At 40.3% G+C, this 27,581-nt stretch overlaps 1 protein-coding gene across 1 annotated transcript; it reads left to right on the top strand.

Moving 5' to 3' along the window:
* Positions 1-1,539: 1,539 nt before the first annotated feature.
* On the top strand, positions 1,540-27,581 carry LOC125140129 (interleukin-4 receptor subunit alpha-like). Its single transcript, XM_047807748.1, has 11 exons — positions 1,540-1,657; positions 11,446-11,539; positions 11,633-11,744; positions 11,864-12,030; positions 24,591-24,739; positions 24,829-24,976; positions 25,062-25,155; positions 25,293-25,356; positions 25,843-25,928; positions 26,040-26,136; positions 26,338-27,581. The coding sequence occupies exons 1-11, from the start codon at positions 1,622-1,624 to the stop codon at positions 26,524-26,526; spliced, it is 1,236 nt and encodes a 411-aa protein (XP_047663704.1). The 5' UTR covers positions 1,540-1,621; the 3' UTR covers positions 26,527-27,581.

The raw sequence follows: 27,581 nt of genomic DNA, 5'->3' as shown, positions 1-27,581 counted from the left end.
TATAGACTCAAGTATAGACTAGTGGTATAGACTCAAATTGACTTTTCTCTTTCTCTATTAACAGGGCTGTCAAGTGTCACGCTCTCCCACCACACATTGTATTTCTAATGCAGAAAAACTTTTTGACTATTTTCATATATTTAGTATGCCGCACCACTGTCTCTATGGAACCGGGCAGGAATCAAGCGCGTCTCCCCTGGAGTTCTTAGTCGAGCCTGACACTTATCAGCCAATCAAAAAAACAGGCTATACAATAGCCAATCAGGAAATAGCACTATTGTATATAGGCAAGATTTAACACAACAACCAATAAAAAAAACATATTCATTAGAGAGGGTATTTTCGATGGTCGGGTTGAACAAAACCTCAACACGAAACAGCTTGTCTCTGGACGGGACATTGTCCTCAATTATGACCCTAAAAATGTCTGGGCTTGTGCTGAACTGTTTTATATGGGAGCAACATTACAAATGATAAAGGAGTCCAAAAAGGTAACAAACACTTACAATAAACAACACCAGTCGTGCACGTTTCGAGGCTCACAACCCCGCCCACACAGAGAGCGCTCCCTTGGCTGCTGCAGAAGATGTGAGTGCGCTCTCCGTCTCTGTCGCGGATGTAACCAGATCCTTCCGACAGGTAAACATCTGCAAGGCTGCGGGTCCTGATGGCATCCCAGGCCGTGTGCTCCGAGCATGCGCATCCCAACTGGCCGGTGTGTACTGACTATGAGCACATTGAATCTTTTCCACATTTTCCACATTTGCACATTTCACCTGGTACTCAGCATTTTGCACATTTTTCACCTGTATGTAAATTGTCTAATTTCTGTTTCTTAATACTGTATGTAAATGGTTCTGCAATTTCTGGAGCTCGCTCCCAAGAATTTCACTCATCATGGCACATGTGCTGTGGTGATGTGACAATAAAGGTGACTTGACTTGACTCGACTTTACCAGTCATAATCTCTCTCTCTCTCTCTCTCTCTCTCTCTCTCTCTCTCTCTCTCTCTCTCTATCTCTCTCTCTCTGTCTGTCTGTCTGTCTCTCTCTCACACACACACACACACACACACACACACACACACACACACACACACAAATTAATAAATGAAAACAAAACAAATTCTTTGCATTTGGTTAAATTGTGGTCAGTGATCCTTACTCCCCCATTTTTTATTTATTTATTTATTTATTTATTTATTTATTTATTTATTTATTTATTTATTTATTTTAGGGGGTGGCTGTAGATGTCACTCTTGCCTGTCTTCAAATCTTGAGAGCCCTGCATTAAGATCCTCGCAATCCTCGAGAGTAATTTCTTATTGTACTGAAATGACTCTCTAGTTTCGACATTGTGTGTGTGTGTGTGTGTGTGTGTGTGTGTGTGTGTGGAGGACTGGGGGATGGGGGTGTGTTTAGGGGTGTGGGGGTTTGTTTAGGGGTGTGAAGCGTTCTTACTCTTTTCCACAGAAAAACACACCCACTCTGCCCAGTCCCGCAATGAAGAAGTGAGGTTCTGGTTGTTCCCAAACGAGCCTTCAGTGCCATCAACGCGATGGAAAGTAAACACGGTTAAAACAGAAAACGTGTTATGTGGACGAAGAAAACCGACAGATGAGATGAGAGGAATAACCTGGAAATCATTTTACGCACCGGTGAGTTTGTGAAGCGCGTAAAAGCCTTTACATCTCTGTAGAAGTTCCTAGAAAGATTAATGGGCGTAAATTTCATGTAACAGTATGGGGGGGGGGGGGGGGGATATAAAACTAATTAAAAACTAAAAACTATTTATTGCATTGTTTGTGTTGTTTACATTTAAGCCATCAAAATACAATAAAATATAAACATGACTTATTGTGAAAAATATATATAAAATAAGTAATGTTTTGTAACAAAATAAATTATTAAATAATCACTTTACAGTAACTGCTTTATGAATAAACACAACAAAACGGCTTTGGCGTGTTAGTTACAGTGCACTGTGCAACTATATTGTAAACAAGCTATTGTAAACACGTTAACTAGATAAGTAAGATTTTAATCGCTAATCTAGCAGAATCATGGAAAATTACATCGTTAATCAGTATGTTTGCTGCAACTAATTTATGAATGAGTCTGTATCAGCTACATTAAAGAGAATAGATTTATTTAAAGTGAATAAAATCCCCTACTTAATGGAGTTGAACATTAATTGAGACGCAGCCACACACCTGGATTTACGCCCATGTATATATCTATATGTGTGGCTGCGTCTCAAGTTAATTTCAATGTATGAAAATTTAAACAGAAAGTTAAAAATGTAATATGTAATGTTCAGAGAATGTGTATGTGCATGTTTATTTAAAACCACGTGATGCCAGTGTTACGGTACTATGGAATTATGGGTCAGACCGTAATGACATGGACACGTTAACATGCTGACATAAATAACTACCATTTATCTGCAAGTGGTTCAAAAAGGCGCACACGGTAACTGTTAACAGCATGTCAAATATTATAATGTTGTTCATGTGCTGTTATGTAGGATGAATTTTATATATATATAAAATATAAAATTTAAAACTTATTTTATATATAAAATATAAAACTTATACAACTTATCATATATATATATATATATATATATATATATATATATATATATATATATATATATATATTGTATAAGTATATAAGTTGTATATAAGTGTATTGTGCATTGTAATGTCGTGATTGGGACTAATTATGAATGGATTGTAGTTTGTGGATGTTTATTATGATCGTGAGATGTGTATTTGAATGTTATATGTTTATATTTTTTATAGTTTTCACGGTGTCTCAAGAGAGAGCGAGTGGACATCAGTACGATGCGTGGGCATTATTTTATTGAACCAGTGCAGCTACAGTGAAAACGTACCGCTGGTATTGCCAAAGAAGATTAAAGTCAGAGAAATCAAAGAGAAGATTGGCGATTATATGAAGAGAAGACTATTGCTGAGTGTGGGCGAAGCGCTAGTTTGCTGATTAAGAGAAGACGGGAGTGCTGGCTGCTGGCAACGTTAAAGGCAGTACATTAATTTACCAAGAGAGGGCGTCAGACTACGGTTTTGCAAATATGCTTTAGAACTAAGGCTTCAAGTGCGACGTTGCTGTAACATATTACTCTCTACAGACAGAAGAGTACGACGGCATAAACAATGTTAGTTCATAGAGAGACATCACAAGTTGAGGAACCTACTGGACAAATTGAGTCCATTCAGGTAGAATTGACCACAACAGAAATGCACCAGATAGCAATAGAGTCAACCTCTGTCACTGCCAAGAAAAAAGAACCTAGAATGTCCTCACGGGGTAGAAAATTAACTCAAAAAATGCTGGAGCTTAAGCATTTAAACAACTCAGAAGGAGAACAAAGTCATATGCCCAGTCAATATTTGAGACTTCAATTATCAAATCTACCGCTCAAAGTGACCACTCAAGGTGTTCATCAGAACAACCAAGCATCATAACAAAAAGAGCAGAGTATGCTGCACAGCTCGCAGCAAAGCAGGCTGAAATAAAGATGGAAGAGGCTATCGCTGCACAAGGGCAAGAACTAGAAAGGCTCGAAAATGAAAGAGATCTGCAAGTAATAGCGGCTAAGCTCAAAGCATACTCGGAAGCAGATTCAGGCGAAGCAAGTAATCAAAGCAGATCACCAAGCAGTGAAGCAGCCTATCGTCTTCCAGTTTCTCAAAAAGAAATAAAAAATGAACAGATTTGTGAGAACAATGACAATGTGCAAACAAACCATACAAACAATGATGCATCGTTAGCACAAGCCCTACATGACACAATGGTACTCACCAGACTTCAAGCACCCGAGCCCTCAGTCTTCTCAGGGGATCCACTTAAATTCTTATAGTGGAGCGCAAGTTTCAAGGCATTGATTGAAAGACTATGCACAAATCCAGCTGATAGGTTGTTATACCTACAAAAAATATGTCAGTGGAGAAGCACGATGTGTGTTAGAAGGAAGCTTCTTTAGGAAGGATGACAAAGCATGGGATGCACTGAATTCTAGATACGGACACTCCTTTGTGATTCAGCGGGCATTTAGAGAGAAACTGAATAACTGGCCAAAGATAGGTTCAAAGGACTCAGTTAAATTGAGACAATTCAGTGATTTCCTCACAGCATGCAATAATGCTATGCCATATGTCAAAGGACTTCAGGTGTTAAATGACTGTGAAGAAAATCAAAAGATGTTGCAGACTTCCAGGCTGGGTGACTTCTTGCTGGAACCGCCATGTGACAAAGCAGTTGAGAAAAACGGAAGAATACCCTAATTTCAAGGAGTTTGCTGAGTTTATGGCACAAGAAGCAGAAATTGCATGTAACCCTGTAACATCCTTTGGTGCTTTGAAGTCACCTGAAGAAAAACCAGCTAGAGATGTAAGACGACAAAGAGCTAATGCATTGATCACAAATGTGAAAGCACCAGATAAGTCAAACGCAGAGATGAAAGCTTACAGTGCTTTAGAACACAACACAAGAACCTCAAATGGAACTAAGAGAGTAAATGTCCCACCTTCAGGTTCAAACCCAGTTCCTTGCATGTGCTCTGGAGAAAACCATTCTATCCACAAATGTCAAAGGTTTGCTAACAAGCCAGAAGAAGGCAAGAAAAGATTCATATTTGACAACAACCTCTGCTTCGGCTGTCTTAGGAGAGGACACAACTCGAAGGACTGTAAGAGTAAAGCTATTTGTGCCATATGTAAGAAGCACCATCCAACACCATTGCACGAAGACCGTTCTTCTACCACAGAAGACACATCTTCTCATGCTATGCAATCTGAAGAAACAACTTCTCTTTCTTGTTGTGTGGACAGAGGTGATTGCGGGAGCACATCTATGATAGTGCCTGTATGGATTTCTTTACTCACAGCTCCTGAAAAGGAGATACTAGTGTATGATTTATTGGACACACAGAGTAGCAACACCTTTATAGATCAAGAGGTATGTGAAGAGGTGGGAGCAAGTTTAGAGCCTGTCAAGCTAAAACTAACGTAAATGATGGGAAAAGATTTCATTATTCAGAGTGAAAGAGTTAGTGGGCTTAGAATTAGGGGGTTTTCCTCCCAAAGTCTTGTCAACTTGCCACCTACCTATACCAGAGATTTCATCCCTCTTGAGCATTCCCACATTCCAACCCCTGAAATGGCCAGAAGGTGGAACCATCTGAACAGAATAGCACAAGAAATTCCAAAGTTGATGGATTGTAAGGTCCGATTATTAATAGGCTATGACTGCTCCAGGGCACTGGCTTCATGACAGGTCATTATAGGAGGTGATGATGAGCCATATGCCATTAAGACAGACCTGGCATGGCACATTGTTGGCAGCTCACCACGGGTTGCGAAGTCGTCAGAGGTTATAGGCCTGTGCCATCGTGTATCTGTCAAAAAAATTCCACTACTGACACCAGCCACTGTCATCAGAGCCCTAGAATTAGACTTCAAAGACACAAGCCCTGGGGAAAAGAGCATATCACAAGATGACATACAGTTTATGCAGTTACTGAATGACAAAATATGCTAAAATGCAGATGGGCACCAGGAAATAGCTTTTATGATGCCCCCAGCTTCCAGAGAATAAGCGGTTGGCTCAAATAAAATTAGGGTTGTGTTCGACTGCTCTGCCAGATATAATGGCACGGCCCTAAACGATCATTTGCTATCTGGACCTGATCTTACCAACGGCCTAACAGGAGTGCTTTGCAGATTCCACATATACCCAATTGCAGTCATCTGTGATGTTGAGAAGATGTTCCACAGGTTCCATGTAAGCCAGGAGGACAGAGATTGCTTACGGTTCCTCTGGTGGGAACATGGGGATACGAATTCTGAGCCAAAGGAATATCGTATGAAAGTCCATCTTTTTGGAGCGACATCCTCTCCTGCTTGTGCAAATTATGGAATGAAGTATCTCCCAAGCCAAAATGAAAAGGAGTATCCTGCAGCAGCCAACTTCATACAGAAGAATTTCTATGTTGATAGTGGCATAGAAGATGTGGACACAGCTATCAACCTTGTGATGGAAGCACAAAATGTGTGTGCTAAAGGAATATTGCATCTTCATAAGTTCTTCTCTAAGAACAGAAGTTCTGGAGTCAATTCCTGACAGTGAAAGAGCTAGTGGAGTTCAGGATGTGGACCTCAGTCATGACAACCTCCCTGTCCAGACTGTGTTGGGAGTAAAGTGGAATGTGAATAGCGATGCCTTCACCTTCAAGGTTGCTCTGGATGAGAAACCAGCAACACAGCGAGGAATCCTTTCTACTGTAGCTTCTGTGTTTGACCCTCTAGGATTTCTAGTCCCTTTTCTACTGCAGGGAAAGAAAGTACTACAGGATGTGTGCCAAAAAGGCATTGAATGGGATGAACTGCTGCCTGGAGAGTTAAGACCCCAATGAGAAAGCTGGTTAAACGATCTAAAGAATCTGGAAAAACTTCAGATCCCAAGATGTTTCATTCCCCAAAATCTGGAAAGAGTGCAGACGGTCAGTGCACATATATACGATTGCTCAGTGAAGACAAGGTGTACTGCTCTTTAGTCATAGGTAAAGCAAGGGTTGCACCCACAAAGGTTGTTACCATACCTAGACTCGAGTTAACAGCTGCAGTGGTCTCCTCAGCAGTCAGTAGTATGTTAAGAGAAGAACTGGAGCTCAAAATTGACCAAGAATATTTTTGGACTGATTCCAAAGTAGTCTTAGGTTACATCAATAACGATGCCCAAAGGTTCCATGTTTTCGTTGCCAATCGTGTCCAAAGAATCAGAGAAGCATCAGACCCTGCACAGTGGAACTACATCGATACAGTCCAAAATCCAGCGGATTAAGCATCTAGAGGCCTCAGTGTTTCAGAGTTGATTAATTCAGACTGGCTTACTGGACCAAAGTTCTTGTGGGAGATCTTGTTGGGAGATCCTGAAATCAAAACACAGGTCCTGCCAACTAAAGTAGTACAAGAGGACATTTTTTTGGAGAGATTTAATTGTTTCTCAAAATGGCATACAGCATTAAATGTGGTTGTGCGGACTCAGCTACTAGCAAAAAGAGACAAAATACCAAAGCCCATAAATGTTGAAGACTTGAGGAAAGCCAGCATTGTACTCATAAAATTAGCACAAAGGGATGCCTTCATAAAGGAAATACTGGGCCATGACAAACTGCCAAATAACCATCCATTGTTCCAGCTTGACCCAGTGCTACAAGATGGTGTCCTTAGGGTGGGAGGGAGACTGAAAAAAGCTAACTTACCTCTGGACTTGAAGCATCATTTAATCCTGGGTTACTGCCAAGATAAAAATCAGCATCAAGGCAGAGGGCAGACCCTCAATGATCTGAGAGCCAATGGTTACTGGGTCATTGGTGGCAGCAAAGTTGTAGCCAACTACATAAAACAGTGTGTTTCCTGCAGGAGAGCTCGCAGGCCAACAGAAACACAAAGGATGGCGGATCTACCTATCAATCGTACTGAACCATCACCACACTTTTCATACTGTGGAATCGATTGTTTTGGGCCATTTCACACCAAACAAGGTCGCAAAGAGCAAAAGAGGTATGGTCTCATATTCACCTGTCTTTCCTCCAGAGCAGTCCACGTTGAAATGTTGGATGACTTGACAACTGATGCCTTTATAAATGCCCTATGGTGTTTTATAGCTATTCGTGGAGCTGTGAGAGAAATCAGGTCTGATCAAGGCTCAAATTTTGTCGGGGCAAAAAATTAACTGTCAAGAGCACTAAAGGAAGTAGATAAAGACGAACAGACTGCTTAACTAGCCCAAAAACAATGCGACTTCACAGTGAATGTGCCCCATGCCAGTCATATGGGTGGTATTTGGGAAAGGCAGATCAGGACCTTTAGGAGTGTTCTAAGCTGGGTCTTATTGCAAAGTGCTGGCAGATTAGATGATGCTTCTTTAAGAACATTCTTCTACGAAGCCATGTCAATTATCAACAGCCATCCACTGACCATCAACACACTCTAGGGCCCCTTACCCCAAACCATTTGCTTACGAGAATATCTTGCAAATATCACCCTCAGACAACTCTGGCATTCTCAAAAATAGAATGTGAGGATTGGAGATATTGTTATTGTCAACAAGGAAGAGATTGCACGCAATGAATGGAGGCTTGGAAGAGTGATTGATGTTTGTAAAGATGAAGATGGATTGGTGCGGAAGGTCACAATACAACTAGGAGATAGAAAGTTAGGTAAAGAGGGTAAAAGACACAATAACCTTTCCATTCTGGAACGTCCTATCTATAAGTTAGTTGTACTCATAGAAAACAACTAAATTGTGTTTCATTAGAAATATTTTAAACACTCACACATATTATAGAATATTTGAAACGTTAAATATATGTAAGGGTTCGATAAATAACTGTTTCTGGTATGTGGTTCTGGAATTACTAGCTTTATTCAAACCTGTGCATAAAGTTCTCATAAATCAAAGTAATTGGTGGGAGTGTAAATGTCTGCAAGAAAGTTTAACTGTTCTTTGTTATTAATACAAGTTAATTTCAATGTATGAAAATTTAAACAGAAGGTTAAAAATGTAATATGTAATGTTCAGAGAATGTGTATGTGCATGTTTATTTAAAACCACGTGATGCCAGTGTTGCGCAGGACTATGGAATTATGGGTCAGAGCGTAGCAATGACATGGACACGTTAACATGCTAACATAAATGACTACCATTTATCTGCAAGTGGTTCAAAAAGGCACACACGGTAACTGTTAATAGCATGTCAAATATTATAATGTTGTTCATGTGCTGTTATGTAGGATGTATTATATATATAAGTTGTATATAAGTGTATTGTGCATTGTAATGTCGTGATTGGGACTAATTATGAATGGATTGTAGTTTGTGGATGTCCTGGTCCCCTAGGAGACTTCCTGGAAGAAATGGACTCACTGCTTAGTGCTTTCCCTTCTGATAGCTCCCCCCTGACAGTGCTTGGTGACTTCAACCTCCCCTCTGACAAGCTACATTCTTCTTCCCTCCTGTCTCTTCTCAACTCTTTCTCCCTCACACTCAACTTGGCTTTCAGATGTGCTGCGCAATAATCGAAGAGAGCTAAGATCATCAGAGAGAAAGTGGAATAAATCACAACTTGATGCAGATCTTGATTTTTACAGAACACTTCTTGTCAAGTTCTCCTCAGATGTGACTGCCAAAACTTCCTTCTACAAGGAAAAGCTTGAAGCTTCCTCACATGACCCTTAGAAATTCCACAACATCATCTCTTCTCTGCTCAACCCCCCGGCTCCACCTTCTTCATCCTCCCTGACTGCAGAAGACTTTGCTTCTTTCTACCAGGAGAAGATTGAGGAAATCTGACGGACCTTCACTTCAGCCCCGACTGCACTTGCATCTCAGAGTATGCATTCCCCTACACCTTCGTTGTCACATTTCTCAACTGTGGCAGCAGAAGAGATTTTACAACTCATCTAGTCCTGCAATCCTACCACCTGCCCATTGGATCCACTCCCTACCACTATTCTCCAGACCATCTCACAAGACCTCTTGCCCTTCATTTCCACTATCGTCAATAGATCCATAGCATCTGGTCAGGTACCAACTACCTACAAGAGAGCAAGGGTTATTCCCATCCTAAAGAAACCTGCTCTGGATCCATCAGACATCAGTAACTACAGACCGGTATCACTTCTCTCATTTCTTTCAAAAATTCTTGAACGCATTGTCTATAATCAACTGTCTGTCTATCTCTCACAGAACAACCTCCAAGATCCCAAACAGTCTGGCTTTAAAGCAGCTCACTCTACAGAGACAGCCCTTTTGGATGTCTCTGAGAAGCTACATACTGCTAGATCAGCTACATACTGCTAGATACGGTCAATCACTAGACTGTTTTGTCCACCCTCAAGAGTCTTGGGATTTGCAGATCAGCTTGGGAATGGTTTGCCTCCTACCTGGAAGGACTCTCATATCAGGTAACATGGAGGGGAGTGACATCTGCTCCACGCAGACTCTCCACTGGCGTCCCACAGGGCTCAGTACTTTGTCCTCTTCTTTTCTCCCTGTATACTCACTCTCTTGGGGAAGTTATTTCATCACATGGGTTCTCTAACCACTGCTATGCTGATGATACACAACTTATCTTCTCTTTCCCACCCTCAGATGCCACAGCTTCTGACCGGATCTCAGCATGTCTGGCAGAAATTTCATCATGGATGACTGCTCATCAGTTAAAGCTCAATCCTAGCAAAACTGAACTGCTGTTCATCCCAGGTGATTCATCCCCAGGTCATGATCTTGCCATATCCTTGCACAACGATCTGATCTCCCCTTCAGCCACAGCTCGCAACCTTGGGGTAACCATGGACAATCAACTGTCCTTTTCCTCTCATGTTGCTAATGTGACTCGCTCATGTCGGTTTCTTCTCTACAACATTAGAAGGATTCGGCCATTTTTGTCCATACAGACTGCTCAGGTACTTGTTCAGTCTCTTGTCATTTCTAGACTGGATCACTGCAGCACACTGCTGGCAGGTCTACCTATGGACGCAATCCGTCCTCTGCAAATGATCCAAAATGCAGCTGCCCGGCTTGTTTTCAACTTGCCAAAGTTCTCGCATACCACCCCGCTGCTGCGATCCCTCCACTGGCTTCCGGTAGCTGCACGCATCCCATTCAAAACACTGCTGCTGGCCTACAAAGCCAAAAATGGACCAGCTCCCTCTTACCTCAAAGCCCTCATCATTCCTCGCACTGCACCCCGCAACCTCCGATCTACCAGCACTGCTCGACTGGTTCCACCATCTCTCTGTTCTGGCACCAAGGTGGTGGAATGAACTACCCCTAGAGGTCCGGACAGCTGAGACACTGGCTATTTTCAAGCAGCGGTTGAAGACCTACTTATTCAAGAAACACTTCAAATAGCACTTCTTTCTTTATCTTTTGCATTTAAAAAAAAAAAAAAAAAAACCTTTGACACTTTTTCATTGTAACTTTGAAAAATGTTTTAAGCTCATGGTATCTTAAGTATGTAACCTAGTGAACCAGCATTAATGTATTCAATGTTAGAGATTTAAGCACTTATGTACGTCGCTCTGCCAAATGCTGTAAATGTAAATGTAAATGTATCATGATTGTGAGATGTGTATTTGAATGTTATATGTTTATATTTTTTATAGTTTTCACAGTGTCTCAAGAGAGAGCAAGTGAGAGAGTGTAAATAAATTCAAACGACATCAATACGATGCGTGGGCATTATTTTATGGATGGATGGATCGATGGATGGATGGATGGATTTTTTATTAATATATATATTCCTATCTGTTAGCCCTGAATCTTATGTTGTTATGATTATTTATTTCTTTTATTTTTAAGTCCATTTAAATAGTTAAATAAACAATAATCTGTTTACTTTCATTTCATGCAGCCTATTAGGGTGGGTGCCATAATCCTCATCCTGCAGCTATGCCTTGTGATCGATTTTAACTTTACTGAATCTTCTGGAGACTATACAAGTGCAGGCAAGTTTGTGCATTGTTTTTGAAGCCTCTGGTAAATTATTGTCTGTCAGTTAGAACTTTAAATACACTGACAACTTAAATCTATATTTTCAGAGCCTAAGATGGATATGGAGTGCCTTAATGATTACATAACAGATATGATGTGTAGTTTGACTTCAGACCAACAGCTCATCTGCCCCGAGTACAATGTGTCTCTATTTAACGCGTGAGTACATCAGTAGACCCTAAATTAACAACAACGTCCAAAAATATGTAAAATGAACGTTTTCTTAACTGGCACATCTGTTCAGTTTGCTGTTCCTTCTGTTCCTTACTGTTTTACAGAAGAACACTTCAAAGATTTACTTGTGATTTAAAGCAACGTATTTCCAGCTCATGTGAATGCACAGTGCATGTGGACTCTGGCTTTGTTTTGGGAGAGGAATACACGTTTAAGGTGTTGAGAAACAAAAGCCTACTGTTCACTACAAACTTCGGTACTACAGAAAACAGTAAGTAGGCACAACATCTAACTGAATGGTTTATGGTTTAAATTTAATCTTAAGCGATGATCACACTTTATTTTTGCAGTGTCTGAGAATGAAAAATGTGTTTAAATTATTTAAGCAATTAACACGGCTGCGTCTCATCTGTGTTTGGTGTTTTGTGGTCCACAATAGTCGCATCTTAACAACATCTTATTTTATCATTGGCCACAGCTTGTGTTAACATTAGCCACATTATGTTCTAACATGTGCCCCATCTTTTACTGTTATATTTGTAGCTTTTATAATTGAACTTTTTGCCAATTCATGAATTCATTTCTTTTAAACACTTAAACCTACAAAACCTGTCATAATGACAGTCAAGGAAACAAAGAATGGAAACTTTCTCATTGCTTTGGACATGATTTATAGGATTAAAGCCTGTATTAGAGCCTGTATTCAGCGATGACCTGAATACGGAGCTCACTTACTACATCGAAGGAAGCAAAGGGACGAGAAAAAATGTAAGTGAGCTGTACGTCAGTTCGCATAATAGTGAAAAAGTAAATAACTGAACTTTACATTTGCAGTTATTTTTTGTTTCTTCATACAGGTGATCGTACCAACAAAAGACCAGTATGAGCTTGTAGGCAGAAACCTTGAGTCAAATTCCAACTATATTGTGATGGCAAGAATACAATCTCTCTTAAATGACAGATTCAGTGACTACAGTGATCCATATAGGTTTTCTACACGTAAGTCTTTTTTTATTTCAATTAAAAATATGATCCCATTTACTAAAAAAAACAATTGACTGTATTACATCCTTCTGTGTCCTCAGCCTCAGGACTAGGTCAAGCTAATAATTCCCCTCATATTGTGAATAGAAATGTTAGGAGTGGAGTAACTGCCATACAATGTGCACATGGTTATCCTTTTGTGACAATCTCATCCAATACTATAAAGAAACAAAGTGAAATTAATGCAGCAAAAAGAGAGAAAAGAAATAAGAGACAACAAAGACAGAGAGTGAGGAAAAAGGAAGATGTGGAAAATAAACTAAAAGAAATGGGGAAATTGTTATATGACATAAAGAAATTGAATATATCTGATTAAAACTGTAAAGAAAAAGATCTAGAAGGAAGCTGATTCAACCCAAAGAGGAACAGACACTGTACCTAGACAGTTGGATCAAGATTATAGAATTGTTATGAATTTTCTTTTTCATTTTATAGAATGACAAGTTTCATTTACCTTTATATGAATTTATGTAACCATTATGTGATTAAGAAATTATATAATTTTCATTAGTATGTTTAAATATTAAGACAGAGAGTAACAGTGAAAGCTTAAAAGGACATCACAAGGCTTTGTGTCAGCAGAATAAGAACACACAGTCAGACGTGCAGCCTAGGAGACTTCTCAGGATGTTTTGCAGAAGCATGAGATCATGAGAGACCTGACGGTATGCTGACAGAGGCAGAATGACGTTATGAGATCATACTAATAAATGGTATAAATAGGGTTTTAGAACCAGTTATCGGTGTGCATTCAGCTTGAAGCAAGCTCGGTGTGTTATACTAAGTTATTGCTTGTAGAGAGTGCATCAGGAGAACAAACTCAGGCTTACACTTGGAGAGTGTTTCTTGGTTTGTTTTATTCTTGTATTTTACTTATTTCTTATTTCTACTTACGCTAGAATTGTTTGACTATTTGAAGGAGATATTGTCTGTAATTTTCTTTTCTTTTACATTACATATATTACACACATCTATTTGTATTACACTACTTTTAATAAAAACAAGGCCTCCCATTGTGAGGATCCTGAAAAGACAAAAAGGTCTAAGTCTGTCTCCTTCATCTAAAGATTCAACCAATAGAATAGGTAGAAGAACTTGAAGCAGAACCTTTATTAGAAGACTGAGGGACTTCGAACAATACCTGCATTCAAGGTACAGTAAGAGCAACTCTAATTGTTTTCAAAACTATCCCGTGCAAACTAGGACACATCCTTTAGTGGGATTGTGGAAGAGTTTCCTACACAATCCAAAAACAATTGTCACTAGAGGACACGTATGTCAGTATAATTTCTTCAATATGTATAACTCTGATCATCAGCATTTTTATCACCTACTATTTATGCAACAAGTAAGAAGGCTTCCATTTTATTTCCTTTAGATATTTTATTTACAGTTTTTACAGTTAGTTGGATGTTAGTATTAAAGCGGGGATATAAACAGCATATTTACAGTTTAAATTACATTGTGTAAATCTTTTGATTGCAGAATCCTGATTGTTTGGTGGGACAAGATTCCTACTCCGAAAATAGCTACTAATTTTGTAAAACAGGTAGGCAGCGTTTTTGTTCCTATTAACTGTTGTACCCATTTTTTTTAAATGAGTGGATTAAATAGCGTACACGCTGCATCCGAAAGGCAAGACGTTTTATCGTCAGTTTTATTATGGGTCTGTGGCACAAAAAACCAACAAAGAAAAGTTTCAAAGAGAGAGAGAGAGAGAGAGAGAGAGAGAGAGAGAGAGAGAGAGAGAGAGAGAGAGAGAGAGAGAGAGAGAGAGCATTATGTCTATATTATTTCCAAAAGCTATGATAGCATTCTGTCTCTCATACGTTTCACGTTCATCAGGTCCCAAACTTGCTGTCATTTCAAAACGACTTCTCACCTGACAATCTCGACACTTCAAAGCTGCTCCACTCCGGAGACAAGATCTGGTAATTCTTTTCATTTATACACATTTGAGAAGTATTCAAAGAAACACAAAGTCCTATTAATATTAAGAGCTTTTTCTTCTAAAGTCCTGCTGTTTTCCTGACATCAAACAGGCCTGGGTCTTCTCCGGTAGTCGTCTGTTGGAAAAAATCTTGATATGTGCTCTTATTATATGAACTATTACAATTGATGTTGTAGGACATATGGGGGTAGGCCAGATATTGTAATAGTGTTGAGCTATATGAGTTATATGATTCTAATATATATATGTATATATATATGTGTTAGATGCCTTGAGACAAGTGTTAACAGAAATAAGGGGGTTTATTGGGTGTATTGAAGTTATAAAACTCAGTACTCAGAACTCTGAGAATCTGAGAAAAACAAGAAAAAGGGAACATGTCCTTTAGGCGAGAACAGAGGAACTTAGGCTTAAAATACTATGCATGTGCAGGCCCAGTCTGGACAAACAAGACAGACTGAGATCATAAGTCTAGCAAACTTAAGGAGTCAGCATAAACAGATCTCCACATATATGCAAAACAACATTATAAAATGCAAAAGCTAAGCTTATGTAATAATGCAGTACTTTTACTAACCAGATAAAAAATCTAATTGTAAGTAGAATAATCCAGTTGATTTGGAACCTGATGTTACTGTAATCAAGAAAATCATATCCTAAAATATGATCATAAAATGTCGTATGTCATAATCAGACTAAATCAGAACTCCTATATCATAGGTGATGGTAGGTGATTGGGGATTGAGTATCATCACTGATCTGATCAGTTTATATGTTTATGTTATATGTAGAGATGTGATTAATCCAGTGTAGAGCAAATTATTTATATGTGATTGTCAGGGCAATCATACACAACATACACATAGTATAGGCGTACAATATAGGTAATCATAGTAATCATACAGGTAATCATGTAGTATAGGTATACAATACAGGTAATCGTCTTATGTATATGTGTAAGAAAGATTCCTCCTCGCACTCATCCGCGTCTCTTTACCTCTGCAAACAATAGGAGCGCTTCGGAGCACTGAGAGAACAAACCACACGAGTGAAATCAAATCTGGTTTATTCCAAACAGCTGCTCAAAGAACTGAGCGACAGAACAGAATATATACGCACTGAAATACAGTAAGCTATGGTGTATGAGATAAGGCGGAGGCCAAGTTTTGTCAACATAGATAGGGGTATGCTAGAATGCTGCTTCCTCACAACTCTCATTCAAGCATTGAAGGTCAGAAAGCCTGTACATGAGCAAAGAGAAACTGAGTGTCCTGCGAGTAATCTCACAAGCAGGTCAACCTATCTTGTCTTTTCATCCGGTCAAGAGCACTAAAGGAACAGGATAGATTCAAATCAAAAACATTAAATCAGAAGAGGTGAAGATGACATATAACATATAACACAGAAATACAATTTTACATGACAGAGAATCCTCGTTTTCTATTCCCTTAAGATTATGGTAATGTTATCAGCAAGCCTTACCATCCTGCTTATGTTTGCAGAAACACAGGGTACAAAACAAGAAAACAAAAACACACTTATCACAGGTCAGCATGACCAGAGGGGGGGAGGGGGACGACGACACACATTCATTTCGACATAGAAAGAGAAATGTGGAAAGAAAATGAAAGAAAATGAAATAAGCACAAAAATTAATTACCATAAAGAAAATTCATTTCAACAATATGTATGTATATATATATATATATATACAGGAATACACGGGAAGCCTTGCTTCCTGCTGTGCTTTCCCCTGGAGGGTGAATGCTCCAGCGGCGCTCCTGATTGGTCCGTGTTTTCCCGCCGCTCCGCCCCGGCACTCTGGGACGAAATCTGTGTTGTGAACGACCTGAATTTGCGCTCCTCACGCGGTGCGGTTCAGGGCTGCGGCAACATAATGGGCCTGGCCGTGTCAGGTGAGAGAGTGCTGTAGTTAAACCTGTCAGGCCTGGGTAGCGCTCAGAAAGCGGAGGTCAGGGCCATGTGCGGTGTCATCAAGCACTCACACACACACAGGGGAATTGATAATAAAACATGCATTATCGCAGCCAAGCCACGGGCTGAGGGCGATATGCTCCCCGGGTTTGAGACACACGGCAATAAATGTTGCACTATCGCAGCCAAGCAAACAGCGGAAGGCGATATGTTTAAAAACCCCAGAAAATGCAAAGACATGAAATGCGCTCCCCCAGTCTCGCTTCCCCGTCAGCGGGAGCCCGCACGGCGCATGTGATGACGTCATCACTGCGCGACGATGGCGGGGCGGAAGTGTACGGGGGCCTTCTCTCTACCCGCATAGCCAGCTGGCGCGCATGTGTGGTTCATCCATGGGTTTTTAGCAACAGCTTCACCGGGATACAGACTCCAATTTGCCATGAAACCGCCTCGTTTCAATGGGCTGATCATGTCGGTGGCCAAGGGAGAATCAGCTTGTGTGTTGATGGCCGAAATCGAAACCCTCCTGCTCAAGCAGGCAGTCAGAGTGGTACACGGGGAGGAAAGCCTGCATACGAATTTCAAACTATACCGTTCGGGGCTGTCATTAGCTCAGAGGGTTTTTACCAAATGTGCGGAGGCAGCCCTGTTCCCATTGAGGGACAAGGGCATAAGGATATTGTCTTACATAGACGATTATCTGATATGCTCGTCGTCAAGGGAGCAAGCCATAAAAGACGCAGAGATTGTCCTAAATTACCTCAGAGACCTGGGTTTCAGGATAAACATGATGAGCCGGCTGGTGCCCTCTCAACATACGGAGTATTTAGGGCTCAACTTGGACTCCCTTTCGTATCAAGTCACATTGACGGAAGAGAATAGCGTCTTTCACACAACGTCTCGCTCATTTTCAGAGGGGACGAGTGGTCCCGTACAGGCTGTTCTTACGAATGCTGGGGCTTATGGCTTCGGTGATCGCGGTAGTGCATTTGGGGCTACTCAAAATGAGGGATTTTCAACGCTGGATCGCACGCTTGCGTCTGTGCTCTCGCCGGCATCTCAGCTGACCGGTGAGAGTAAATCATGCGCGCGTCAAAGCGCTCAGACACTGGATAGGCCCTGTGACGCTCAGATCGGGGATTCCCTTAGGGGCGGTGTCATCGAGAGTAACTATGACAACGGACGCGTCCTGAATGGGTTGGGGAGCAACCCTAATGGGCAGAACTGTGAACGGGGCATGGCCACCACAGCTGAAGCATGAACATATAAACTATTTGGAGCTATTGGTGGTATGGCTGGCACTGAAACATTTTCTGAGTTTCCTCAGAGGTCGGCATGTTTTAGTGAAAACGGACAACACCACAGTGGTTGCTTACATCAACCGTCAGGGGGGCACACGCTCCCTTCAGGTGCATTGGTTGGCGACGAAGCTGATCGTGTGGAGCAACACACGGCTTCTGACTCTCCGGGCGACTCACGTTCCGGGAATCTTGAACAGAGGGGCAGATTTACTGTCCAGGGTAACTTTCCAGAGTGGAAACTCCATCCTCAGGTGGTGAGCCAGGTATGGCAGAGGTACGGTCAGGTTGCCGTCGATCTCTTCGCCTCGCAAGAAAACGCTCATTGCCCTATGGATATATTATGCTTCCTCCAAGATCTGCTTGATAAAAGGAAGGCTTTCTCCACCATTAAGGTGTACCTGGCAGCTATTTCAGCCTGCCATTTAGGTTTTGGTGACAAGTCGGCAGGCCAGCACCCTTTAATAAGTCTTTTTATGAAGGGGGCGTGCCGCATATGGCCGGTGTCTAGGCGGATGGTTCCTTTATGGGATCTGCCCATCGTCTTAGAAGCCTTGTCTCAACATCCTTTTGAGCCGATAGAGGTGGTGAGTCTTAAGAATCTTTCTTTTAAGATGGCACTGCTCCTGGCTTTGGTGACAGCCAAGCGTGTGAGTGATTTACATGCTTTGTCGGTTAGCTCGTCTTGCTTACAGTTCGCTCCGGGGCTCACTAAAGTTTCTTTTCGTCCTAACCCTGCTTTTGTGCCCAAGGTTTTGGAGTCGGCATATAGGTGCCCGTCTACTGAACTGGCGGCTTTTCATCCTCCACTGTTTTCTTCTCCAGAGGATATGCATTCATGCATTATGCCCGGTTCGGGCTCTTCAGGCGTATGTGGACAGGACAGCTGGTTTCAGAGCTTGTGACCAGCTGTTTGTGTTTTGGGCTACTCCTCACACAGGGAAGCCGTTATCTCGACAGCGGCTATCCCACTTGATTGTGGAGGCGATATCTGTGGCTTATGGTTGCAGAGGTCTTCAGCCCACTAAGGGTTTGAGAGGAGTTTCCGTTCTGGACATTTGCTCGGCGGCGAGTTGGGCAAAACCGCATAAGTTTGTTCGATTCTATGGGCAAGACATTTCGGAACCGTCAGCACACGCAGTGCTGGGAGCCAGTACTACTGTACCCGTTTGGAAACAGTAATATGGGTGCAATCGGGAGCTGTCTATATATCCATAGTGAAACACCGAGCGAAGTTAGAAAGAGAACATTGGGTTACTTAACGTAATCCCCGGTTCTTTGATAACAGAGTGAGGTGTTTCACCAGCACTTCCCTCCTTGCACTTGGATGGGAAGAAATCTCATTAATGATGTAGAGAGGGGTCGACCTGACTGATATAGGCAAGGCGGAGTCTGGTCGCAGGTCGAACTGTCTGTCAAAGACAGACGTGGTGTCATAAGAGCTTCCGTAGTTGGTCACGCCCAAAGCGATTCCCATAGTGAAACACCTCACTCTGTTATCAAAGAACCGGGGATTACGTTAAGTAACCCAACGTTATTGATGCAATAAGATAAGAAAGATCACAAACACCGAACAGATCCGGATATTTAGACGTGAGGAATTAAAACTTCAGTGAGAATTAGGTAAAAGAAGAAGTGTAGTAGAGTGATGTTTAATTACAGAACTTGTAAAAACAAGGATAAAACCAAAAACCACTTCCTTGCAGTCTCTCGCCTTAATGTGAGAATGTGATTTGAGATAAGACTACATGCTTAACCCTGTCGAAATATTTCATCTGGAGGGACAGACCACCGTGTTTGTTATTATATGGTGTGTTAGAAAAAAGATTTTATCGAATCTGCCACATATAAATACTGTACACTATGTAATACAATTAGCCCTTCTATATTTAACTTCCTTTTAGAGTTGTTTTGGGTGTCATGGCTTTTCACAACGAGGCTTACGATGGCGCCAGAGAGATATATTTGGACCGAATGAATCTTCACCATTGGGTTCTGTGGAAGGCGAAGCACAGGCTAAGCAAACAAACATAAAGAACTTCAATGACAAAAGAATACAACATGTGATGAGAGGAACGTATGCACAAGCTCACAGGAAGCTGTCATTTAAATGGACACAGACGGTAAACTTGTGTCAGAGCAGAGCTGAAGCAAAACAAATCAAAACAATTTCGAGTTTCGTTTGAAATCTCTTGAATGGTTGTAGTGAACGGTGGAGCTTTGTGCCTCACAGTTTCAGGGTCTCCAGCCAGTCCGAGCTTCTGCTAAGGTTACCTGGGGTTCAAGCAGGATACAAACAGATCTATCTGTATTTAAATACTAACATAGTTAAACCGCTTATAAATTTAATTATGCACTCGTTTTGTGAAACCGATTTGTTTCGCATTAACCGCGTTAACTAAAGAAATATCGATATGAAATATGAGCTGAATTAGCAAAGCAAACCAGATTAAAGTTCACACACTTCCAATAAACATTTATCAACCTGTTTACATGCTGTTTTGCACACTTTTTGCTCTTTGTACACCCTGTCTAACATTTCTGTCGTTTGCTGTTTTGCACAAATCTTTACATTATCTAAGGGACCTGCTGCTATTAAACTAGGTTTATTATAGTATTACTGCAAAAGATTTTATATTTTTTTGACCAGCTGCACTTAAACTGGGTTTATAATATTATTACTGCATAAAATATTGTTGAACATATAGTATTTACACTGATTGGTACTGTTTCTGTTTATTGTCTTTTGTGTTCTGTCTTTTTTTGTATTTTTTCTATTGTCTTTTTTGTATTATCTTGTAATTTTTTTGTTTGCACTGTCTTTTGTCCTGCATCTTGTCTGTCTTGTTTGTCTTGTCCTGCACTGTTTACACCAGGTTGCACAGATTCACTTTATGTATCTAGGACTAACTTACTTAAGTTCTTTAAGCTCTGTCTTCGTGTTATGTAGCACCCTGATCCTGGAGAAACGTCTCATATCACTGTGTACTGCAACAGCTATATATGGTTGTAATGACAATAAAAGCTTCTTGACTTGACTTGACTTGAAACAGACTTTCCTCTTCTATTAATTATAGACTAGTGGTATAGACTCATATGGACTTTTCTCTTCCATTAACAGGGCTGTTATGTGTCACGCATTGAGAGTGACAATCCCTCATGTCGGTCTTTTGTCACGCTCTCCCACCACACATCGTATTTGTCACACAGAAAACCTTTTTGACTATTTATCATAAACCGCAGCGCCCACAATGTATCAGTCCACACTGCTGTCTCTATGGAATCAGGCAGGAATCAAGCGTGTCTCAGTTCTTAGTCGAGCCTGTCACTTATCAGCCAATCAAAAAAAGAGGCTACACAATAGCCAAACAGAAAAAAGCACTATCTGGGTAAGATTTAACACAACAACCAATAAAAAACGTTCATTAGTGAGGGTATTTTCTTTTGTCGGTTTGAACAAAAGGTCAACACGAAACAGCTTGTCTCTGGACGGGACATTGTCCTCAATCATGACCCTAAAAATGTCTGGGCTTGAGCCGAACTGTTTTATATGGGAGAAACATTACAAATGATAAAGGAGTCTAAAAAGGAAACAAACACTTACAATAAACAACACCAGTCATAATCTCTCTCTCTCTCTCTCTCTCTCTCTCTCTCTCTCTCTCTCTGTCACACACAAATAAATGAATGGAAACAAAAAAAATCTTTGTATTTGGTTAAATTGTGGTCAGTGATCCTTACTCCCCGATTTTTAATATTTTTTTGTTGAGGGGGTGGTTGTAGATGCTTTAGGTGCTTGCCGCTTTACCTGAGTAATTTCTTATTGTACTAAAATGACTCTCTAGTTTCGACAGGGTTGAGCAACCGGGAGGGGGTGGGGGTGGGGGGGTGGGGGGGTGAGCAACGACTGCTCAGTTGTTCCAGTAAAAACACACCCACTCTGCCCAGTCCCGCAATGAAGAAGTGAGGTTCTGGTTGTTCCCAAACGCGCCTTCAGTGCCATCAACGCGATGGAAAGTAAACACGGTTAAAACAGAAAACGTGTTATGTGGACGAAGAAAACCGACAGATGAGATGAGAGGAATAACCTGGAAATCATTTTATGCAACGGTGAGTTTGTGAAGCGAGTAAAAGCCTTTATATCTCTGTAGAGGTTCCTAAAAAGATTAATGGGCGTAAATTTCATGTAACAGTATGGGGGGGGGGGGTGTATAAAATTTCATATAAAATTTAGTATAAAATTTCTCATGAGCAATTTTTGAAGGGGACACAAATAATACAGTCTAATTGTACTTATAAAGACATGTCCTCACAGTGAAAAACTTTGCTTTTATCATTATTATTATAGCATATAGACTGTGTCATTATGGTTATTTTCAAAGTTTTTCTCAGGTTCTATGACAAAGCAGATTTTTTTTTCAAAACTATTTATTGCATTGTTTGTGTTGTTTACAGTTAAGCCATCAACATACAATAAAATATAAACATGACTGTTATTGTGAAAAAAATATATATAATAAGTAATATTTTATTACAAAACATTACTTACAAAACATTATTACAACAACACAACATTACAAAACATTATTACAACACATTACAAAACATTATTACAACAACATTACACAACATTACAAAACATTATTACAACAACACAACAAAACGGCCAAAGCCGTTTTGTTGTGTTAGTTACAGTGCACTGTGCAACTATATTGTAAACAAGCTAACGTTAACTAGATAAGTCAGATTGTAACCGCTAGCAGATTCATGGAAAATTACATCGTTAATCAGTATGTTTGCCGCAACTTATTTATGAATGAGTCTGCATCAACTACATTAAAGAGAATAGATTTATTTAAAATGAATAAAATCCACTACTTAATGGAGTTGAACATTAATTGAGCCGCAGCCACACACCTGACTCGTGTGTGCAGAGTAGGTGAGATGTACTGGGAAAGCAGGCAGTGGGTCAAACCACTGTGAGGAAGGAGAGGGGGAACTCAACTGTTTCTAAACGCATTTTCTGGGTTTTTTTTTCTACTTACACAATTATTAAAGTATACATACATATACGTTTCACAATAGAGAGTGCGATATTTAAAAAGGGGGGTGAGGGGGAACTCAACTGTTTCTAAGAAAGAAAGAAAGAAAGAAAGAAAGTGAAGTGACATACGGCTAAGTACTGTGAACCATACTCAGAATTCGTTCTCTGCATTTAACCCATCCAAAGTGCACACACAGCAGTGAACACACACACAGCAGTGAACACACACACAGCAGTGAACACACACCCGGAGCAGTTTCTGCGGTTTTTTTTTCTACTTACACAATTATTAAAGTATACATACATATATGATTCACAATAGAGATCGCGATATATTTTTTTTAAATGGGAGGGGGGGGGGGGGGTCCTCGGATGTGGGGGACAACCTTCGGATGGGGACATGTCCCCTCCGTCCCCCCCGCGGGATTTACGCCCATGTATAAATGTATATATACATATATAATGTGTGTGTATATGTTTTAAATAAACAATAATCTGTTTTTGTTGTTTACTTTCATTTCATGCAGCCTATTAGGGTGGGTGCCACAATCCTCATCCTGCAGCTATGCCTTGTGATCAGTTTTAACTTTGCTGAATCTTCTGGAGACTATACAAGTGCAGGCAAGTTTGTGCATTGTTTTTGGAGCCTCTGGTAAATTATTGTCTGTCAGTTAGAACTTTAAATACACTGACAACTTAAATCTATATATTTTCAGAGCCTAAGATGGATCTGGAGTGCCTTAATGATTACATAACAGAGATGATGTGTAGTTTGACTTCAGACCAACAGCTCATCTGCCCCGAGTACAGTCTCAATGTGACTGTATTTGATGTGTTAGTACATCAGTAGACCCTAAATTAACAACAACGTCCAAAAATATGTAAAATGAACGTTTTCTCAACTGGCACATCTGTTCAGATTGCTGATCCTTCTGTTCCTTACTGTTTTACAGAAGATTTACTTGCGATTTACAGCAACTTAATTCCAGCTCATGTGAATGCACAGTGCATGTGAACTCTGGCTTTATTCTGGGAAAGGAATACACGGTTAATGTGTTGAGAAACAAAAACCTACTGTTCATTACAAACTTCGGTACTACAGAGAACAGTAAGTGGGCACAACATCTAACTGAATGGTTATGGTTTAAATTTAATCTTAAGTGATGATCACACTTTATTTTTGCAGCGTCTGAGAATGAAAGAGGTGTTTAAATTATCTAAGTAATTAACACGGCTGCGTCTCATCTGTGTTTGGTGTTTTGTGGTCCACAATAGTCACATCTTATCTTAACAACATCTTATTTTATCATTGGCCACAGCTTGTGTTCTCACATGTGCCCCATCTTGTCATGTTAGTAATGTCAGTTCCCTGTATTTATTAGAAGGATCAAAATGATCTCAAGCAATTCTTATGTGATGAAGAGAATTTATTGATAGTAGCTCAGTAACTAGATCATATTGTATACTGTTATATACAACACATTTATCTGTTACTGTTATATTTGTAGCGTTTATAATTGAACTTATTGCCAGTTCATGAATTCATTTCTTTTAAACAGTTAAACCTAAAAAACCTGTCATAAGGACAGTCAAGGAAACAAAGAATGGAAACTTTGTCATTGCTTGGGACACGGCTTATAATGACTCTGATGACCTGATTGCGGAGCTCACTTACTACATCGAAGGAAGCAAAGGGACGAGAAAAAATGTAAGTGAGCTGTACGTCAGTACGCATAATAGTGAAAAAGTAAATAACTGAACTTTACATTTGCAGCTATTTTTTGTTTCTTCATACAGGTGATCGTACCAACAAAAGGCCAGTTTAAGTACGAGCTTGTAGGCAGAAACCTTGAGTCAAATTCCAACTATATTGTGATGGCAAGAATAAAATCAATCTTCAATGACAGATTCAGCGACTACAGTGTTCCATATAGGTTTTCTACACGTAAGTCTTTTTTAATTTCAATTAAAAATATGATCCCATTTACTAAAAAAACAACTGACTGTATTACATCCTTCTGTGTCCTCAGCCTCATATCTAAAGGACTATGTCAAGATAATAATTCCCCTCATATGTATAACTCTGATCATCAGCATTTTTATCACCTACTATTTATGCAACAAGTAAGAAGGCTTCCATTTTATTTCCTTTAGATATTTTATTTACAGTTTTTACAGTTAGTTGGATGTTAGTATTAAAGTGGGAATATAAACAGCATATTTACAGTTTAAATTGCATTGTGTAAATCTTTTGATTGCAGAATCCTGATTGTTTGGTGGTTCAAGATTCCTACACCAAAAATAGCTACTAGTTTTGTAAAACAGGTAGGCAGCGTTTTTGTTCCTATTAACTGTTGTACCCATTTCTTTAACACGACTTAAATGAGAGGATTGAATAGCGTACACGCCGCATCCGAAATGCAAGACGTTTTACCATCAGCTTAATTATGGGTCTGTGGCATGAAAAACCAACAAAGAAAAGTTATCTTCATGTCTTTTCTCTAAATCACAGCATGCTACTGATTGTCAGGAATGTCAGGAACACGTAAGCAGGACACATAATCGCTCAGATGCTGTCATTTTCATTTGAACTTTCTGTTTCCAAATTTCAATGACAAATTGCTGTCATAGTTTCATGACACAGCTGTACGAAAGCTCTCGGCTATCTAAAATGGCATAATGGCCAATTTAAAAGACAGAAAAGAAAAGAAACAAAGAAAGTGTGAGAGAGAGAGAGAGCGAGCATTATGTCTATATTATTTCCAAAAGCTATGATTTCATTCTGTCTCTCATACGTTTGACGTTCATCAGGTCCCAAACTTGCTGTCATTTCAAAACGACTTCTCACCTGACAATCCCGACGCTTCAAAGCTGCTCCACTCCGGAGATAAGATCTGGTAATTCTTTTCATTTACACACATTAGAGAAGTATTCAAAGAAACACAAAGTTCTATTAATGTCAAGAGCTTTTTCTTCTAAACTCCTGCTGTTTTCCTGACATCAAACAGGCCTGCGTCTTCTCCGGTAGACGTCCGAGGTGAAAATAACAGCCTCAACAGCTTCGGTAGAGACGGAGATTCGTCAGGAGTGAGTTACAGCCAAGAGGTAATTCAGAGTAAAGAAGCTAACAGCCCTGAAAATAAAACTCATGGGAAAGAATCTCAGTCAACAATCAGTGGAATACCAACAACAACACAATATTATAAAAACCTGACATCTCTCAGCAATGACAGTAATGTTCTAATGCCATATGGGAACAGCTCTGACTTCAGTAACAAGTCCTATATGTTTTCACTCTCTGACAAGATTCATAACCCCACCAATGGACACTGTATCTATGACTTGAATCAGCATGAGAGCATTTTTCCTTCTCTGGAGAAGAACTTGGACCCAGTGATCCAGACAGATTTGGAGTATGGCCCGTGTACCCCGTGTACCGGAAGCTCAGGGTCTGAAAACGTCACACCCTCCAGCAGCGAGATTATCGTGGTTTAATGGATATCAGAGCCTTAATAACATTCTGGATTGTGCATCAAAACCTCAATCGTTTATCAGCCCTCATAATGACGTTTATCTGATCACGGAAAAGATCCTCTGCAGCAAGAACGCACACAACATTTCCTATGAAAGCCCCATCATCCCAGTGGAGAACGAATATAGAGTTTTCCGTATCTTACTCCAAAATTCAAATGAACAACATAGCCTGGTCACTGGCCCTGAATTAAAACAGCTTTGTGGCCTGGATTTGCATACATCTCCAGGTATTGAAATCGACTGTTCATATCACAGGGTATGAATTCACAGCTCAGAAACAGAATTTCTCTAAACGTATTTGCAGGCCAGACCTTTTCATGCAGCTTAGCAGCGAGATCAGGCTTAAAATATATAAACAATAAAGTGTGTATTTGTGCTACACATTTGTGCACAGCTTGTTAAACACAGCAGCATCGTTATCCAGATGTTGCCTGAGATCCGATGTTTAAACTCCATGAAATCCGAAACTTGAGAGTTCAGGGTGTTTTCGACTGACGTGGTGTGTACAGATTTTGAAATCATAGAACCTTTTTGATTGTATTAAATGCCGTTATGCCTCCAAAACCCAGAAATGCGGACAGCCAGACGGCATTGAGAGCGCGGCCTAACGCAGGGGCTACATCCCCGGGCCCAGCGTGATCCTGTCAGACCGCCGCCTCATGGCGTTACCGTCGCTAGCACCATCATAGCTTTGAGTGTAGCCTCTGCGAACTTTAAAGCCGAACTTCTTGTTGCTCTCCGAGAAGAGATGGTAGGCATTTTCAAGTCTGAGTTACAGATGGCTATAACTGAAAACTTATCCCAAATGAAGTCAGAATTGCAAAGTGTGAAAAGGGAGCTGACGGCTAATCTAGCCGCTACAAAATCTGATGTGGGTGAGCTAAGGGGGACTGTGATTGCAATGGAGGAATCGCTGTCAACTTGCACAGACGACATGGCGTACCTCAAGAGTAAAGTGGAGAGCCTGTCTAATAAAGTTCTGGCTCTTGAGAATAAATGTGAAGATCTAGAAGGTA

The sequence above is a fragment of the Tachysurus fulvidraco genome, chromosome 24 (assembly GCF_022655615.1).
Source record: "Tachysurus fulvidraco isolate hzauxx_2018 chromosome 24, HZAU_PFXX_2.0, whole genome shotgun sequence".
NCBI classification, from domain to species: Eukaryota; Metazoa; Chordata; class Actinopteri; order Siluriformes; family Bagridae; genus Tachysurus; species Tachysurus fulvidraco.
This window is presented reverse-complemented; position numbering and strand designations above follow the sequence as displayed.